Source organism: Aplidium turbinatum, chromosome 6 (assembly GCF_918807975.1).
Source record: "Aplidium turbinatum chromosome 6, kaAplTurb1.1, whole genome shotgun sequence".
NCBI lineage: Eukaryota > Metazoa > Chordata > Ascidiacea > Aplousobranchia > Polyclinidae > Aplidium > Aplidium turbinatum.
Window position 1 is genome coordinate 8,633,324 of NC_137477.1, and position 19,400 is coordinate 8,652,723.

Here is a 19,400-nt window from a genome sequence, read left to right on the forward strand (position 1 = left end):
CGCGATCAGTAGATTGAACACCCCTGGGAGTAGTTTATACATTTTAACGGAATTTTAATATAAAATTTTAAAGTGAGAACTCTTTTGCTGATTCAAAATGTGTGTTTGTCATTTACTTTCAGTTCACTGGACTACTACTACTACGACTCACTCATCTCATGTACTTCTGTTTCGTGCAGGTCAGTTTGAAGTAATAGTTTTGGTTTCAAGACCGAAATGTTCAATACCACGTCTAGAATATCAGACTTGCTTATTGACGTCATTATTTCTCCGACCTACGACGTAATAACTGGACTAGTGACGTCCTTCAAGATCTGTGGTGACGACATAGTTCCAAATGCGTCATCTAAAAGAATGACGTCCGCAACATTGACCCACGAAGATATTCAACTTTTCAGCACATTGAAGTTGATATGGTCATTGTCCATTGTATTAGCTCTGACTGCGACCGCATCGCTTTTCTTGTACGGTTGTTATACCTTCTTCTTTGTCCCTTACAATCGAGTGAAACGGTTGGGCTCAATTGGGTAAGTTTTGTAGGATTTTATAGAATTATGCATGCTACTATTTTTTTGTTATATATTTATAGATTATGCTGCCGGCACATGTGCAATGTAGCATGATGTTTTTGATGAAAGGGATATTGTTAAAACTAAGTTTTTCAATGCTAAGTTGCCACAGCTCTTTGTCAAGTCCGTGAGTATAAGAGGTTGTTTAAAAAAAATGTCCTTCAAAGCGAAGAATTACTGCCAAATTTTACTCTTAGACCACTTAGTTTACGCTAATAAAATCAAATTAAAACGAAAATTTGATTTGTTTGTTTTTGTTTTACTCTCTGGTGTAAAAAAATTCCAGTAGTAGGCTAATGCGCTTGAGTGCTGAGATACGTACGTAGTTTACCTAGTTACTCTCAACAATTGGTCGAATATATTTACTTCTTTGATTAAACAACATAAAAATTTCCGCCAATGAGCACCACAAAACAAACCGAAACCGCCATTCACTCGAATCCTCACAAATCAATTGATAATTTTGTCATAATCTATCTGTGAGTTGCTTCACAACGTTAAAATTAAGACAGCACCGTGATTGCATGTTTTTAATTTTGTGGCATACTGATGACGTGAACACATGAACCATTGTTACCGGCATATACATTCAAGAAACACCACAATCACAAAGACTATTATTTTTAAAGTGGCATGACCTTTCCTGGTTTAGGCACCGAGGCTTACAAGAAGTAGAAGAAAAGAGATCTGCGCTGCATTGATCAATCATTGGGCCACTGAGCTTATCTCAGCTATGAGGTCATAGGCCAGTGGTTTTTCAAAATAAGGTGTATAAGCAACTTCCAAGACTTTTGCCTACTGTTTTTTCCGCTGTTTTAAAGGGGTCCACCAGCTAAAAGGGTGTGAGAACTATTCGCTGACGATTTCCCAGGTTATGTTTAAAATATTAGGCGATAATTTTGCTGTTTGATAAACCTTTTTTGAGCTTTACTTTTAATGAAAACGTTTGTGCAGATATTTAAACCATGAAGATGAAACACTGTCGAAAAAAGATCTTGCAAATTTGATAAGAAAAAGAAGAAAATTAGGAAATGATTTGCCACCAGTTTTTCCAAATGGGTGGTTCAGACTGCTTGATAGTTTGCAACTTAATGAGGGTGAAGTCAAAGAAGTTACTGCGTTAGGTGGGCTCAAAGTTTTAGTGTTGCATAGATTTCACTATCTTAACTTGTACGTGCAATATTGCTTTGTTGCTGACTATAAATTGCAATCAACAACTCTTTTGACTTAAAAGTACTTTTCTATTGTTATATTGTTGAGTTTAGTTACCCATAACTCTTTCTTCCCTTCTGGTGTAATCGTTGTTTTGCTAGTGGTAATTGTGTTGGGAATGGCAAAGCTTGACAACGCTATTTTGATCAAATAAAAAGGAACAACGCTCACCTCTATCCAGAATATAACAAAGTGAGTGGACATAGTTGCTGGAGGAATGTAGACAGGAGAGAAGAATCGCCCACTCTGATCAATAATAAGTCCAATGAGAACTACGACTGCTTTTGATTTTTGGTTAGACTACAAGTTGAGAAAAAAACATCTTTTTTTATATTTTCAGGTGAGCATTTTGCAGTTTATAGAAGTCAAAATGGAAAGGTAAGTGTTCTTGACGCATACTGCCCGCACATGGGTGGAAATTTAGCGGTGGGGGGCATTGTTAAAGGAGACTGTTTGGAATGTCCATTTCATGGATGGAAGTTTGATCGAGATGGGCTTTGCGTAAACATTCCTTATTCTAACAAAGGTAAGTTTGCCAAGTTGCGACTTGAAAATTTGTTTTAAAAGTCTTTCTTTTGAACGCAGTTGGAAACGCTATTGTAATTTAATTTCGTCCCGAATTTCTGTTGGTCTCTACTGCTTCAAATTTATGTTTAATGTTGGAAGTTTTTACGTAATTTAACGTGGACAGTCACCGCTCACACATCTTTAACCTTTAAAGTAATGTGTGTGATTCATTTTTCTTGCCTTTAACCGCACTGCAGTATATAACTTTGTAAATTTTATTTTGTATGTTATTCGCTCTAAGGATGCGCATTGTGATGGTGCGCGAAACGTCAGTGAAGAAATAAACCCATTTGTCGTTGCCTTTACTTTCATTTTCATCAGATAAACGTTGCAACCAGCGCTAGAAACAATAATTGCCCTTATGATTACCCAAACGTTTCAGTATTAGGTCTTTCTTGGGTAAACATTTGCAGTTACTGGAGAGAGTATATATTTTAGTGCTAAAAATTTATCTAACACAATATCTTTTGAAAACGCGTTATTTGAAGTTTTCTTCTTGAAAACAATCTTGACACATGGATCACGGAATTGCTTGAGACGAATCTTTACATTTAGTTAGTTAGTTCGTAGCCTACATATACATTTTTGAAACAGCCTACCGCTTCACTCAAGTATTTCTTCCTGATTGATACTCAAGCATTTCCTCCTGATTGATACTCAAGCATTTTTTCTTGATACATGCCGACTGCAGAGTATCAATTGGTAAACCGTAAGCTGTTTTGCTCACAAGAATAATAAAGTGAAAGTTGAAATTATCGCTTGTAAGCATATTTGAATCAAAGGGTTGTGTGTTACTGTTTGTTCACATGTTAATCGCTTGCGTTAATGATTGCGTTTCAGTCCCCAATTTTGCAAAGACAAAATCATGGCCATGTAAAGAGATCAATGGAATAATATATGTATGGTACCATTGTGACGGGGTGGGTCCTGAATGGGAGATTCCTTTGATTGAGGAACTAGAAACAGGACAATACCACTACCGAGGAAGAGTGGAACACCACGTAAACACCCATATTCAAGTAAGTCCTTATTTGAGGTTTTGGCCCATTCTGCTTGCTTAATATATGATGGCATGGCAGAGATGGTATAAAATGTGTATCTTCTTTTATTGTCGCACTTGATTCCAAGCATTGACTGCCTCTTGCATGAAAAGTTTCCAAGATTCTCTGTTGTTTGCTTTGTGTGTTAGGTATATGTTGGTGTTAGTTTTGCCTAAAATGTGTATAGCTTACCGATTTGTCATGCAGCTATTTGATTGTGCTTTGCTGCCTGACCAGTTGGGTAAACAAAACCCCTTATCTCTTTGCACTCACATGCAGCCTAACGAATGGATTCAGAGTGATTCATGAAATAAGACAGGCGTTAAAACCGGCTTCCCTGTTCTCAGCAGCACAGTTGTCTTGGCAGGCATATAATAAGAAGCAATTCTGAACCTCAGTAACTGGGAAAGCAGTAATTTGCATTCATTTGCAATTTTTCTGGCCTTGTCAAGTTCTAAATCTTTTCTGTTGTGATAAGGACAATTTTGAAATTTTATAAGCCTACTAGCTTAGTTTAGGCTATACTTTTTTTTGATGAAATCAGCATTGTTCTGTCGAGTGTTGACATAAAATCAAACTATACTTTGTCACATTTTTTCTTGAAAATTCAGGATTTACCGGAAAACGGATCAGATCAAGCTCACTTATCCCACCTTCACGTTCCGTCCGTGACAGCCGGAAATAATTTATCTACCCAATTTTCTTCGTGGCTAAACATTTGTGATCATTTGTTTAAGGTGAGGTCTAACAAAAGAGCATGAAAAGGTTTGAATTCAAACTGTTAGAACTCTTCATTTGGGTTAGCATATTTCTTTTTGTTAAAGCTTGTTTGCCTTTAAACCCGCAACGATCTTTAACATATAAGCTTTCTCTTACAGAAATTTTGTATAGAGTGTCAGCTTTTTCCTTTAAATAGAAGTTAGTGAAGGATTAAACGATATTTTTTTCTTTAAATTTAATATTTGCCCAAGGTTTATGTGTAAATCGTCCAATATTACATTCGGAGTAATCTCGTAGTTTAAGCGCACTTATCAAAGTTTGATGGAACTTTTGCCAGAGTACTTTGAATCCGGAGTTAGTCTTCATAAATTTTTAATGGTTAAAACTTCTCAGTGGTGCTAGATTCCCAGAAACGTTTTGAAACTTGATTGAAAAACATTTTCACTTATAGTAGAAGCAAATTATGATTTCCTCTTAGGCTCTTTCCAAAGGAATTGTCACCAACAGAAGAAAACGAGTGCAGGCATAAGTTTCACGAATTCTGTTGTAGCTGGAAACAATATAGGCTACACAACGCTTTTGTGTTGTAAATTTCAGGAACTACATAAAAACAAAAAACAAATTGTTTAAATTTTTTTTTCGAGAAGTAACTGGATAGGCCTACATGCAATTTTGTACCTAGATTTATTTTCCACTCTTGATAACAATTTATCGGAGAAAGTGAAATAAAAGCAGACCTATACTTCTGCTTCAAATGCTGTATAGGCCTAATACGTACCGATACTCTATAATATTCAAAATATTCTGGAGAATTTACAACAACACCCTCTACCTTTTTTAGGCTACACCACGGTACTCTAAACATTTATAGAGATCAAATCTGGTTTTAAAGCGGAATATCTCCAAGTTGTGCATAAACATGATGCTTATTTCCACAGGCAGAGTGTCTCGGTTCCACAAAAGAAGAGCCTCACATTTCAAATTTAACCTTGGTGCATCAGTTGGAGCTTTTCAAGAAGTTCAAGTGCTTTAAACTTGACTTTAAAATTTATCAGGTAAAAATTTGTAGTTTATTTGAAAATGTCGTTTTCTATCAAAATTGTTAAGGGCATTAGGCGGTTTTGCGCTAAAATAGTCTATCAACAAGGCAGGGTTGTCCGAAAAAGAAATGGCTTGAAAAAAGAAAGCAAGGTTTGTTTCCACTCAAAATTTTATAGGTGACGGCTCCCGGAGCGGACGCACTAATGATGAGACAGGAAACAAAGCCATTTTATATGGAAAATTGTAAACCTGCAACATGTAGTGGTATCATGGCGAGTGGTATCCATCTTGAACTCTGAGCGTTGCACAAAAAAAAAACAAGCTTATGTTTTGTTTTGAAATAAGTTTCTTAGTTAAAAATTCCTTTCAAAATTCAAATTCGTTTCTTTTCGTTATGCATTCCAAAGAATACAAAACACTTGAGAATCTTAGGCCTCAAAAACTGTTTCGGTGCAAACTTGCGATGTCTTGATTTTGTTTCTTTTGTTTCAAATCACGATTCAACTTTACTTTCATACAGAAAAGCTTTTTCTTCAAATAGCTACTGTGTTAAACAACGAGAAGGCCGCCTTAGCACTTTTAGAATAATGAGCAGTAGTAAACATAAGTCTTAGGCATAAAAAGATATTCTTTCAATTTATTTAATGCACGAAGCTTCAATCTTATTTTCACCTATACTTGGATAAGTTTGATTTAGTGCATTTTATTTTGAAAAGAGTGGAAATGTTGGTTCAAAACTTAGTTTAAAAGGTTTTTATGATACAATTAAAAGTTTTCACAAGTTGCCAATGAAACATCGGGAAGGCGAGCTTACCCTTTGTTTATACCCGTGCACGTAGGCTACTGCATTGAAGACTTTAGTTTATTGTGCTGTGAGTTGCCATAACAATCGAAACAACAAACAAACCGGTCAACCGGTTAACCGGTCAAAATCGGATTGGAAAGAAAATACTTCAGTGGTATGACTTATAAACTACGAAAAGCATTCTCGTAGGAAGACAAAGATATGAAACAGTGGCTTTGAAAAGGCTGTTACAGAATGGGAAATGTGTATCTGATATTTTATAAGCGAAAGAAAACAAAAGCACGGTTATTTTTGTGGTGTTCTTGAAGAAGTTGTACCTTTGTGCCACAATGGTAAAAGTGATTACGCTGGAAGACGCATTTTCAAACAAAGTGATTTTCTGGAAATGCTGCTGACCTGTGTTCGGTGTGTAGCCTAAAGTTGACGTGGGAAGCCAATAGTTGTAAAAAATACAAAAATTTTTAAACCACTTTCGTTTACCACTCTCACTTTTTGTGTGGTATTTGTTCATTACCCTGGTTGTTCGTGATATTGGTAATACAAACAAATCATAAATGCTGCTGGCGCTTATTTTAAGGTCAATAAGATTTGATAGTATAGTTTTTTTTCTAGACTAACTGTTAAATTACTGTGATAATTAAAAAATTACCAAACATTTGTCATAATTATTTATGCACAATATGCAGTCTATATCTATTTTGAAACCTCCATAATGAAGCTGCCAATTTGACATACACGAGGAAAAGCATGGTATCGATGTTATATCCATCTTATGTTGTACGTGAATCTCGGATGATTAAACAAACTGTACACATCATGATGACTAAGAGATTATTTGTTTGTTCATTATTAGTTCCACCTCGATCTCAACAGCGATTTTTTTAAATTTTAATCCGCTCAATTTCAAAACGTTTTTTCGAAGTTTTCCGAGCAGTGTTTTCAACAGGTGTATTTTGGCCAAGTTTATTTGCCGGATTTACAATGATCCTCTGTCAAAAATGTAATTCAACAGAATTAAAATTTGCTTTAAACATTCCAAAATACTCGAAACTCTTATGATAACTGCCGAATTCAACAGTATTTAAAACAAACACTTTCGGCTACAGAATCAGAAGCCGAGCCTTGACTTAAAGTAAGCCCTGCCTTTTAGGCTAACAGTTGTCTTAAAAATGGGTCTTTGAAACAGATTTGCTAAGCTAAGAATTACAAAATAAATGTTTCATTGCAAATCGTTTTAGAGGGATCATCCCTCTAAAATGCAGCGGTTCCCAAACTTTTTTGAGCGCGACCCAAATATGAGTTTGGTGAACATCTCGCGACCCAAGAAGCAGAAAATCTGTATAAACAATTTCAGCAGTCTATACTGTTTTTGCAATGTTTGCCTGCTTCTTCTTCTTCTTCTTCTTCTCTTCTTTCGTTTGACTTGTAGTAGCTTAGATTGGCAATGCCTCATCGTGCAGCCATGATACGGTAGTTGGGTCCGGTTGTCAAATACGGTACCGATGTTTTCACTTGGAGGCCGTAAGATGGGACATTCGTGGAGTATGTATTGCATTGTTTGTTCTACCGCTCCGCAGACACATATCGGCGTATTGTGCAACCCCCACCTAAACAGATTAGCTCCAGTGCAGCCAACGTCACATCTGATCCTGTTCAATGTGACCCATGCCTTTCTTGAGAGGTATGCTCCAGGAGGGATGGAGAGTGCTGGTATAACTGAAAACTGGGGAGGGATATGTGGCAGCTCGTTCCATTCCTGGGCCCATGTCTCCATGCAGCTGAAGTTCTTATCCACAAGCTGTGTAGCATATCGATGAAATGGGCGCCTTGATGACAGGCATTGAAGTCTGACTGGTCCATATCTTCGGGAGTGACTGTGGAGAAGGTGTTGAGGATCGAGTCTTGCATGCAAAGCCAGTTTTTGAGAGGCATCTTCCCTACGGACATGAGCAGGAGCAATGCCAGCCAAAGTTGGTAGATAAGCAATAGGTGTGGGGCGGAGACAGCCAGTGATGATGCGCAAGGTGTCATTAATGCATACATCCATTTTTTTTTGTGTTTCTGCTACGGTTCCACACAGCTGTGGCATATTCGGTTGAGCTGTAGACCAAGGCTAGTGCACTTGTACCCAAGGTTGATGCTCGGGCTCCCTATCCTGTTCCTGCAAGGCTTCTCAAGAGGTTATTTCTCGAGGTAACCTTGGCACGGAGTGACTCGATGTGGGGTCTGTAGGCCAACTGTCGGTCAAGTTTTACTCCAAGGTACGTTGGGTATAATATGGTAAAGGATTTCCTTTTAGCGAGACAGACATTTGACGCTGGGATTCCCGATTATTTAAATGCCTGCTATAAACAAGACACAGACAACCAGTTGTAGAGTGGTGTACTGTAGCTCGTCTTGCTCAGAGGGTAAGTAAAAGTGCTGGATTCGTTGGAGAGTCAAACCGGCTTGGCTTCAGTGCCTCTTCTTGGTGCTTAAAAATAGCCTACACTCATTTTTTTGCACATGTCGGATGTCTCTTTTTGTTCTTCTTTAAGTATTCGTTTGACAACATTTTATAACACAGCCTACGTAGCGGCTTCCCTGCAACCAGGGTCGCAGATAAAAATTAACTTCAAATTAAAAAAATAGTTCAGAAATCTTAAATTGTCAACTTAGAGAATAATCTACGTTTAACGTGATTTGTTGAAGGAAGTGACTTGAATGCCGGTAAAACTGTTGGCTATAATTGATTGATAGAAGAGAAGCCAAATAAAAGTGTAAGATGCAATAATACTGTCGATGTTGGGATTAAAACAACTCAATAGAAGAAAAAAAAGTTTCTTTATAAATTAATTTACAACAGTCCTATTTTGGCAGATTTAGATCGTCTCTGCACGACCCATTTTCTGACCCTTCGCGACCCATGTTTGGGTCGCGACCCATACTTTGGGAACCACTGTCTAAATGGATCGCGCTGTGGATATGGCTCTCTCTTTCCAAAACAGCAGTTTTTCGAGGCTGTATACTTTGTTTAGAAAAATGCTTACCCTTGATGAAATCCTTGCATTGACGTCATGGTGTTGTATTCAGTAATGTGATACAACATAAGAAACACGATTGTTTTCTCGCGTTCATAGTAATTGTTAAGTAGCCGAAGCATTGATAGTCTTGCAAACGTGCATTTCAAAGCATATTTTAAGTGGGATTTTTCCTGCAACCATGGCGATTCTGCAGCACGTTATGAAACGGGCAGTCATTAAGCGCAACATTCTCATTGTAATTTTCCATTGGAGGTGTACTTTAATATCTGATAGTTGTCACGTAGGCTCTGAATATTCAACTCATCACATGTATATCTGTTGCTTCAGTATCTTATGTATTGACATACTTCTCGGTATGACGTTATAAGATGACTCCTGCGCAAATAGCAAGTTCAAGATACAATGAATACTTGCGCATAGCTTACGTTGGTGTCCTGGCACTGAATGGAGACTGTGGTAGTTACTGTTTTAGATAGAAATCAAAAAGTTCTTTAAAATTCACATGTCATAATTGGCGTCAAAAACCGTAATTTATTATCTGCCCATCCACAAGCTATTACTGTCCATGTTGCTGTAACATGGATGCCAGCATTTTTGTAGAAATTTGTTTGAGTGTCATATCATTCAGTGAAAAGGGCTAGATTTGTTCCATGGGCCGTAGATTGTCCATGTCTATTGGCGTATGCAGGGGGGCCATTGGGCCATGCTCTTTCCCTTCAAAAGAATTTTTTTTCAGCGTTGTACTAGTGATTATGTACTGCAAACATGTTATTGCTCACGAGTGGTCTTCGGTAGCTCCCGAGGGGGAGAAGACACGGTTGTTTAGGAGCCAACTCATTTCCATTTGTTTAATATTGTTTGGCTATTTAAAATGAAAAAAAATGTTGTAAATGCTGTTACAGAAGCTCGATATTATAGCGTATATTACCCAAGGCCATATTTACCCCTTTCAAAACCCCAATTAGTGAGACCGCATCTCTGTTTACGGGCTCACCCTTATTCATATTTAGGCCTAGTTGTGCAACGTTTTTCGGCATTTGAATATAGATGATGGTACTATATACTACTATAAAAATTCGACATTTTGTAGCTTGGGTCGCATCTATCGGTATTGCATCGTTGATCATCATTTGAAATGACTATTGTAAATCAGCGAAACCAGTAAATCTATGCTATTTTGTTGAATTTACAGAAGAAATAGCCTACTATACGCTCTCGCTTTCTCGAAAAATGTGTTTCAACGGTTGATAGCATAAGACTTGTTTGAAATTAAATGCCGAAAGACTTGTTTAATATTGTGTAAGATTAGCTTACCATACTCAGCTTGCATTGACGATATTTTTTTAGTTTGCAGCAACTGGTTTACTCTTGGATAGATCTTGTATTGAAAACAAAAATGTTATATAACACTGTTGACGTCACATATAATAATAATTTATTTGCATCAGACAAAGCTGTCCATATCCAAAACAAAACAACAAAATAATACACAAACTGCAAATGCACAAATAACGAACAACAACAACGAAATAACATCAAAAAATAACAAAATAATACACAAACTGCAAATGCACAAAATCTCAATAAATAGGCTATCTACTGTTACAAGTTTACAGACAATGGTACGGTAGCGTTACAAGTTAGAAGAACTGAAAGTATTGAGAACAGTGGGTCTTATAATGTTTTATAAGTCTTATTTTTTTTAAGACAAACACTGCGTCATTCTTTTTTCTAGTTTTTAGTTTGACTTTGATACAATAACATGTTTTGAAGACAGCCTATTTCATTGCCAAATTATCCTCTGAAAACGGCCTGTAAATCCTTTTAGTTATTTTAGTTAAATTCCACAATTTTTTGATTTGTTATGTAGTTAAAATGCAGTCCCAACAGATTGTGGAGTCAGTCTGATGTTTTTGATCCGAATTCACAACCTATGGCTTGAAAAACATTTTAGGCACCTTTACTAAAAACTACAGACCCACTAGTGAATTTCGAAGGGAAGGAGAAGGGGGCGAGATGGTGCTCATAAGGCCCTGTAGGGTAGGTCTTCTTTTTTTTACATTCAGAGTGCGGTAATTTTTTAGTACCGTAATAAATTGCATTCGATAGTTAAACTTTCACAGAGAGGTTCGATTTACACTTTAGTCTTAGGACATTGCCTGTTAATCGAACTATTACAGTTTTTACTTATCCGTTTAGGCCAACCATCATGCTTTTCATATTCACATGTCTCATATATAATTTAATCCAAAAGTACACTGAATTATAACATAGCACATATGCAAAGGCCGTGAAATTTTACATTTCACCAATAAATGGCCTCGGCTACCTTAAACCTTGGTCAGACTATAAAGTAGCATTAGGCTACTCTTGATAAAAAAAATGTCAAGTTTTATCAAACGCTCTACTCCCCCAGTAACCACTGAACGTATCGTCAATATGCGTGGTTCATTGGGTTGACTAAGCTCACTACGTCATCTACGTAAAACATTATATGTGACGTCAACAGTGTTATATAACATTTTTGTTTTCAATACAAGATCTATCCAAGAGTAAACCAGTTGCTGCAAACTAAAAAAATATCGTCAATGCAAGCTGAGTATGGTAAGCTAATCTTACACAATATGACTTGCGGGTTATTATTGGCAAATGAATGAGCGTTTTTTCAATTCATTTTCGTTTCAATTCGAAAAAAAAAAATTGGAATCCCCCACCCCTCTTGAGAAAATCCCGGATAAGCCACTGTCCATGTCTGTTGTAGAAGAAATTAAAAAGGGACTGTATCTACACATTGAGCAATAATCCGATTTGTAAGGTCTGTTTGTTCAAGAAGGCTTACAACAAATGTGTACATAGCTTTGAATTCGCTCGTTCTTATTTGTCCATTAAACGAGCTGCAACGACCCATTCAACTAAGTCTTTTGTAAGTGGCAAATGCAATCAATAAGATAAAAAATTAAATTCATGTAGAAGGGTTCTGATTCTCTATTTGGGTAGCTCAGCGCGCTTACGTTTTTCATACATTCGTCTGTAGCCATTGATATATCCTAAAACAAAAGCAGAACTCTCCAGGGTAAACTGGTCTTCTTTGCTTAGATCGGGCCTGGGATAGTTCATCTTCACTTTACATCTTGGTTTTCGAAAGGTGTATTTATCCAAAGCCTAACACCTCACGAGCCTCTGCACCAAGTGCTCACCCACAATCTTTACACGAACTGGACAATACCAACATGGATAGGAAGAATTATGCTGCACATGGAAGCAATACAGGTGGAATCATTTATCCTTTTATATTTATCAAAAAAAAAAAAAACCTGAGCACCGTACAGTGATACAATTTAAGATACTCTAACATGCTGATATTTTCTGTTATTCTTTTTTTACTATATCTCATATTTTGCTTAGTATTTCAAGATTAAGGTTGTGTGTGTAGCCCACGATAAGCTTATAATCGAGAGTTTCTGACCTCTTTCCAAGACATATCTCGTGTGTTTGCGGGCGGCCACACACGTAGTGAAACAGCAACTTGAAAATAATACGCTTTCATTGAATTAAGCACGGTGTGAACTGGATAAGGAATAGCCTATATAAGGGAGTTTCAACCATGAGTTCATTCATCACTAAAGGGTGCGATACTTGTTCCCAAGGGGTGTAGAGAAGCTGAATCATTAGGGTTAGTTATAATATGGTGTAAGAAGCTATGCTTGTTTACTGCGCTTCAACAAACATTCTTAACCGTAGATGACTATCACTTCTTAGCCATTCAAAGAGAGGGTGCGAGCACTGGTTGATGATTTCACGATGGTGTCAACCAGGGATATCTATAACTACGGGATTGGAAACTCTATCCAGTGCTATACATCAGTAGGGTCATCACATTATTACGATTACAGAAAGATTAACAAAATAAAATACCCACTAAAAGATATACAAAGTTCGATTTTACAATAATAATACAAATTTACACTCACATTAAAACGTAATTGATGTATAAAAGTACATTTACGCTGCTAGAAAAAAAAAACGATGAATCCAAAAAATGAATAAATGCAACGAGTCCAAAAACAGCCTACTGTTGTTCTTTAGCATTTTGCGTACTACAAATCGGATCAAAAGTAAATGAGGGGTGTTCAGCAATCAGTGAAATATGCTATTGTATCATGAGCTTGCTCACAGACTAATCCAGTACGAAACCAATCCGTTTACGATGTCATCAGAACTAAAACCAATACTCATTCTGGAAATTTTTTAAGCAGCAAACAAAATACAACATGACTGCACTAATGGAATACAAACAAATCAACAAACCAGGCAAACGTAGACCTTACAATTTACAGCAGGGGAATTGATTGTTACACTTTTAATTGTTCGTTTAGCCTACTACTTGCTGCCCTTTGAGGTCAATTTACGTGATTATTTATCACAGCAGCACACAAAGAAAAGTGACCCTACTGGTGTATAGAATGGTTTTCAGTTCCACAGAGTTTCCAATCCCGTAGTTATAGATATCCCTGGTGTCAACAAGGCAAAAGGAAAAGAACCAATATCCTACATGAAACAGAGTTTATCCACGTCTAGCACATGATTGTCAATAAACCAAAACCGGTGGTGATGTTAAATTCAGATAGCTTACCAACATGCGCGATACAAGAAATTACTTTCATAGCCTGTACAACGGTGTTAGCTTCTACCCAATACATGCCTTCGATCAAGACTGGTCAATTAGGAAGTCAAACATTTTCTATTTTCAAACTACAATGCAAGTTACTCAAGCATTTAAAAGTGCCCTACTTGAAATCTACACCGAATTTCAAAGAGAAAACATGTTTTTTTACTGACATTACAAGTTGTTGATGGCGTTGGTTATATATAGGTTTATGTGTAATGAACCATAATCGTTTTTTAGGTTGATCGTGACGTCATGGTTTGGAACAACAAAACATTTCGCGCTCAACCGAAATTGGTGAAAGAAGACAAACTTATATCTCAGTACAGAAGATGGTTTTCACAATTTTATACAGAAAACAGTCCGAGATTGAAAATGAAAGATAAGGATGGCATCCAGTGGTGAATTAACGCCCTTCCAGAAAAGATTTTTTTTTAATGCTTTTTTTATCGTTTACTGTAGCTTCGAAGAGATGTAAGAAAACTGATTTGTGAAAATTGTGTTTCATTTTTTTAGAAATTAAATTATTTTACTAATATTTTTATTGTAAAAAATCTTCCCTGGTTTGAAATGTTCTTGAAGTTCCAATGCATTGCTATTCTGTTTTCTCGCAATTGAATGGAAAGGCATCATGCGCTTACTGTATTTTACTGACATTTCTTCCAGTAGACTACTGTGGAACAGTAGGCTACGTCAAACTACTGTTATTGCGCAATCGTGTCGTGTCGTACCCAGACCCGGATTTAGGGGGGGGGGTAGAGAGTGCAGGTGCCCGGGTCCCCTTTTTGAAAGGGGGCCCCCGACGTAGAAAAATTGTGATTTTGTGTTATTTTTTTCTGTTTCAGCCTTAGAAGTTTCTGCAAAATGCTGTGCAGTGCTGGATAAATGATACTATAGATGTAGAGGTGGTTTTTGCACGGGGCCCCCCGATCTAAAAGTGCTCCGGGCCCCCATCAGCTAAATCCGGCCCTGGTCGTACCAAGCAGCAGTTAGGTTTGTTATTTCCAACCGAGTGATTGCCAAACTACCTTTAAATTGCTTTTTTTAACGTTAATACTCAATAAACCACCGTAGCCTAATCTATTGTAAGAGAGTAGCTGTCTTACCGTACAAAAACAATTCAATACACCAATACACGTAGAAATTGAAAGGAGTCCAGCGGTGAAAATCATGGGAGTAACGTGACTATTTTTTTGGGTGTTCACCTTTTTTACAAAACTTTAGTCTACTTGTGCTTAAAAAAGTCCTGGGTGCAGCTTAACCGAGTTAACTTCAATGTTTTTTTCTTGCTTCTTTGTTTTTAAATACAAGCAGCTTGTTTACTGTCGCTTTCCACGTTTTCTTTGGTTTTCTCTCATTTCCCCCATCATCATCCTTTTCCAAACTTGTCTTGTTAAAATTGTTTTCGTTTATTCGTTTAAGATACCTCAATCATCTCAAACGGTGTCCAGCAGTTTTCCACGAAAATCCTCCCCAATATCCTCAACATCATTCCACTCTCCAAAGGCATCATTTCTCATCTTGTAGAGAAATGTCGTGCAACCAGGGCTGTTAAGTCCGGCAAAAAACATACGACTCCGACTCCTCGATTTATAACTGACCAACTCCGACTCTTGACACGCCAAAATCCCTCCGATTGTGACCCCACAGCCCTGCGTGCAACATATCATTCCAATCAATCTAGAAAGTTATTCAACCCCAAAACGCACATCCATCATTCGAAAACTTCAACTCAAACCTTGCCACCCCCCACCAGAACATATTTGGTGTTACCTTCTTACACTAAACCGAATTTACTCTTACCATACTTGATTTCATATCAATAGTGTTGACATACAAACCATGTATTAAAAGTTGCACCTTTTTTATCAAACATTATAAGACAGATGGCTTTTCTGCATCCAATGTTTTTTTTTCTGTGACCATTGATACCAGTCACCATGAAGTTCACAGGTTTGATCACGTGACGCTGGCCATGCGTCACTAATCACGTGTCAAGCGTCACACGCCACTTGTGACGTGTTTTTATTGTCACATGAGAGCGCATGATCTGCGCTCATGACTGTCACTGAAAAACACGACATGAAATTACTTTATCCATAACACTGTAACCTGCCACAGTAAAAAAAGCAGAACGAATTTGCTAGAAAAAAAACAACTAACATTGGTAATACAAAAGAATGGTATGAAGATTTTAAATCACCAAACCACTTACAGTCATTGATTTTGTCGCTGCAAGGCGGTTGTCGTCAGCCTGCACTACCTTTGTGCTTCACTTCGTGTAAGAGCGATCGAGAAAGTACAAATAGTTTACACTTTACAATACACAATCATCATCATCATCCGTTCAGTCCATTTCGACTCTCGGTCATTCTGTGAACCTTTTCCTTCCAAAACTCCCAATTCCTCGCAGCCTCTTTCAGCTCTACCCGCTGTCATTTATCACTGTATCGAGCGATCTCCTTTTGAGACGGTGCCGTTCCACTTCCTTGGCTGACCAAACCAAGCATGATGCCTTTGCCTAGTGATTTACTTTTCATTGTGTGGCCAAAACATGAAAGTTTTTGCTTTACTTCGTATTCTAGCTTCTAGGGATATGTCCGGTTTAATTTGGTCCAAAATCTGTTAATTTGTTGCTTTTGCTATCTAAGGGACACACAGCGTCCTTCTCATAGTAGTAATATTGTAACCTACCAAAATAAAACTTTAAGAGAATTTTACTGTATTAAAACCAATTTTTTTCTGGAACGCACCAGCTCATTTGAACTTAAACGAAAATTTTTACACAGGGCCTAAGCGATTGAAGATTTTCTTTATTTCGTTTTTTATCAAGTTTTGTGCGATGTTATATAAAATTGTTTATCGAATTAATAGGCTACACTTCTCTGCTATGAAATTCTGAAGCGTAAGACTAATTTGCTTAAACTTTTCGTAGAGTAGAATTTGCCGACTTTTAATTGGCTCTACTTTGAAAGTCTAAACTATTCAGTTTGTATTCTTCAAAACAAAAGTATCCTGCATATTAATACATGCAATACATATTGAAAAGACATTAAAAAACGTACGTATTCAACAAATCAACAATCTAAATTGTTGCACATTTTTTTATGCATTCTGCATCCTGTGCAGGCCTATATGTGATTTGTATATAATGTGCATCTGTTCGTAAGTATGGTATGCAAAAATAAATTCCTAAATCTCAAGTTACGTATGGGCATACGATACGTGCAGACGCAGACGTGTTGCTTTTACACTTCAGCTACTGTGGACTATATCGTGGAATATGGAGAACGCTTGAACAGTAAGGATGCCTGAGAAAAGAGGTTATAAATACTCAAGGATAAGGTTCGGGTGGGGCATTAATAATTTTTATTGTCCGGATATTTGCATTTTTATTAATCGGATACTAAACGCTGCAATTTATCAAACAACCAGTAATCCAAAATTTATAATTTACAGTAGTCGATTGCCTTGAGGATTAAGTCGATTGTAAAAATCTTGTATAGGCTACGTATACCAGCAGTAGGTTTAGCAGGGGAGTCCAGGGGGTACTTTTGAACCCGGGCTTAAAATGATGTTAAGGGCTCGTAATCTTTCCAAGGAGGCCGAGACGGGCCACATATCATCAATTGGTAATTGATTCCAACTTTTTACAGTTATCCATTATGCTCAAGCATTAAACACAAATAGGCGGATAGCTTCATTGTAATAGAGCAATAGTAAAAAATAGTCTTGATAGTGTAACCTAGCCTTCCTCCATCCGCTTCCATTGAGTTTTTTTAATCATAAGTATCTGCAGGAGTTGTTTTTGCTGCTGGTTTTGACTTAAGAATTTTGTTGTGACAAGAGATTCAGTCCATAAAAAGAGTCAACAGAGCTGATTTTTTTGAAAGAGTGCTATCTGTAAATGTTTACCTTTCTTCATTTGCCTATCTGATTGTCTGAGCAACATAGTGGATAGATTAAACTATAACAATTAGGCAGGCAAAAAATTTCTCAGAGTCAATGACCTTTTCTGCAAAACAGTGGAAAATAGACACATTTGAACTGTTTTTGGTGGTTTTCTGGCTTGTTTTATGTTCAATACGTTAAGCGAAGTTTGATGAATTCAACCGAAATACTACATCTTCCACCCTGGGTATATAAATTCAGGTAGCAAAGTTGCTACATTTTACGTTGATTCAACGATTACAAACTATGATGAAAAAATGGGTATTTCCAATGTGAACTGAAGTTCGATAACTTAGAAACTAATTAGGCCTACAGCTCTGCGCTTAACAGCTCGCTATACCGAACAGGAAAAATGCAATTCTTAAAAATAAAAACTTGGTTAAAACACTTAAGATCGACCAAGGATTTGCGCTTTGGAGGGTGTGCTCAGGGCCGTGTTAATCGTGCCCTCATCCGGGGGAGGAGGCACGGCTATTTTGGGGCCGTTTTTTGCAAATTATCTATTGTGCTTTGTTTTGTGCAATTATCTCATGTTGTGTTTTCATCCATCTTGCGCAATCTACTTGGACACTCCTCTTCTGCAATTAACTTTTCTTCTATCAAATACTTAACCCGTGGTGCTGTGTAATCATTTCTTATGTGAGCAGGATAAGCCGTTTCTCAATGCTTAAATTAGAGTTAGACCATGTTTTGTTGCTATATTGTACTGTATGTTTCTCCAGTATTTCTTATGCATGGTAAATTATTTTTCTTTTAATGGCTTGAAAAGGACGATATGCGTAGTAGAAAACATTTGCTAGTTCATTTCTGTTTTTCTGTCTGTGGTTGAAGAAAGTGACCTCTTTACCAAAATTGTATTATTTCTGTTTGTTGTATAATGTTAAAAGTTGTAGTGTTACTCACTTATGTTTGTTTATGGTTGAAAAAACAACCTTTTTACCCAGTTTTAAATGTAAAATTTAAAATTGCATAAAGAATGTGTTTATTAATGAGATCAGGTCGCCCCACAACTTTAGGTTAAAAAGAACACAGAGGCAGAATATTTGAGAAAGCAAAAAGGGCCAAGAACAATTTTTAAGAATGAAACCGATTACATTTCATCATGCAAATAAAATTGTTCTTTTCATGGTCATCTGAAAAATTTGCCATAACCCAAATAACCAAGAAAATAATTGTGAAACGTCAAATCTCATCGCTAAATGTTATCTTGCCATTAAAAAGCCTTTCTAATGCTCTGCTTTCCGACACGTCTCTTTCTTCCGCTATCCAAAATACAGTAACTAAAATGTTTTTTGACTAGACTTTTCTATTAGTTCTTTTTATTTGTATTCCGCACTAAATCAGATTTCATGTTATTCTGTTGAATAACCCTACCTACAAGTTACAACATTCAACGTTTTAAACCTTCTTGCATTGTTGAAAAGCGGAACTAATGAGAGAATTAAAGACCAAATTTCAGTAGCCTATACAAAAATATGGAGTTTGGGTAGTTTTTATTAGAAATCCCTCAATTCAACGAACTTCCATGAAGCAAATGTCGCCATTAAACATTAAAAAAAAAACGCTGAACAGCTGCAGAGGTTAAAAGTACTGTGGGCTTGTTTGCGACTTGATACTGAATTTCATTTTGTCTTGAAGCTTTACCTCAATGTTTATGCTTCTATGAACAAGCTTACGAGAAAAGTTTTCCGAAGGTGAAATTGTTAAAACAGAACTTAAGAACTTTTGAGAAGGAACGAAGTTGTTGATAAAAGTCGATTTTGTTTATGAAAAGTGATTAGGTATCAAAACTAGCATATTTTCAAA

General features: G+C 36.9%; 1 protein-coding gene across 1 annotated transcript; it reads left to right on the forward strand.

Annotated features, from left to right (window-relative positions):
- Positions 1–202: 202 nt before the first annotated feature.
- LOC145772291 (cholesterol 7-desaturase nvd 1-like) lies at positions 203–16,840 on the forward strand. Its single transcript, XM_082584159.1, has 8 exons — positions 203–527; positions 1,524–1,693; positions 2,122–2,307; positions 3,189–3,367; positions 4,000–4,125; positions 5,047–5,163; positions 12,074–12,247; positions 13,884–16,840. Exons 1-8 carry the CDS (start codon positions 217–219, stop codon positions 14,046–14,048), a joined length of 1,428 nt encoding a protein of 475 aa, XP_082440285.1. The 5' UTR covers positions 203–216; the 3' UTR covers positions 14,049–16,840.
- The last annotated feature ends 2,560 nt before the right edge of the window (positions 16,841–19,400 follow it).

What these genes read in the sequence shown, in the direction of transcription:
- LOC145772291 (XM_082584159.1), top strand. Translation starts at nt 217, where the DNA reads ATGTTCAATACCACGTCTAGAATATCAGACTTGCTTATTGACGTCATT. An exon ending in AAACGGTTGGGCTCAATTGG is followed by an intron (nt 528 to 1,523) that starts GTAAGTTTTGTA and finishes ACGTTTGTGCAG; the next exon opens with ATATTTAAACCATGAAGATG. An exon ending in CATTCCTTATTCTAACAAAG is followed by an intron (nt 2,308 to 3,188) that starts GTAAGTTTGCCA and finishes ATTGCGTTTCAG; the next exon opens with TCCCCAATTTTGCAAAGACA.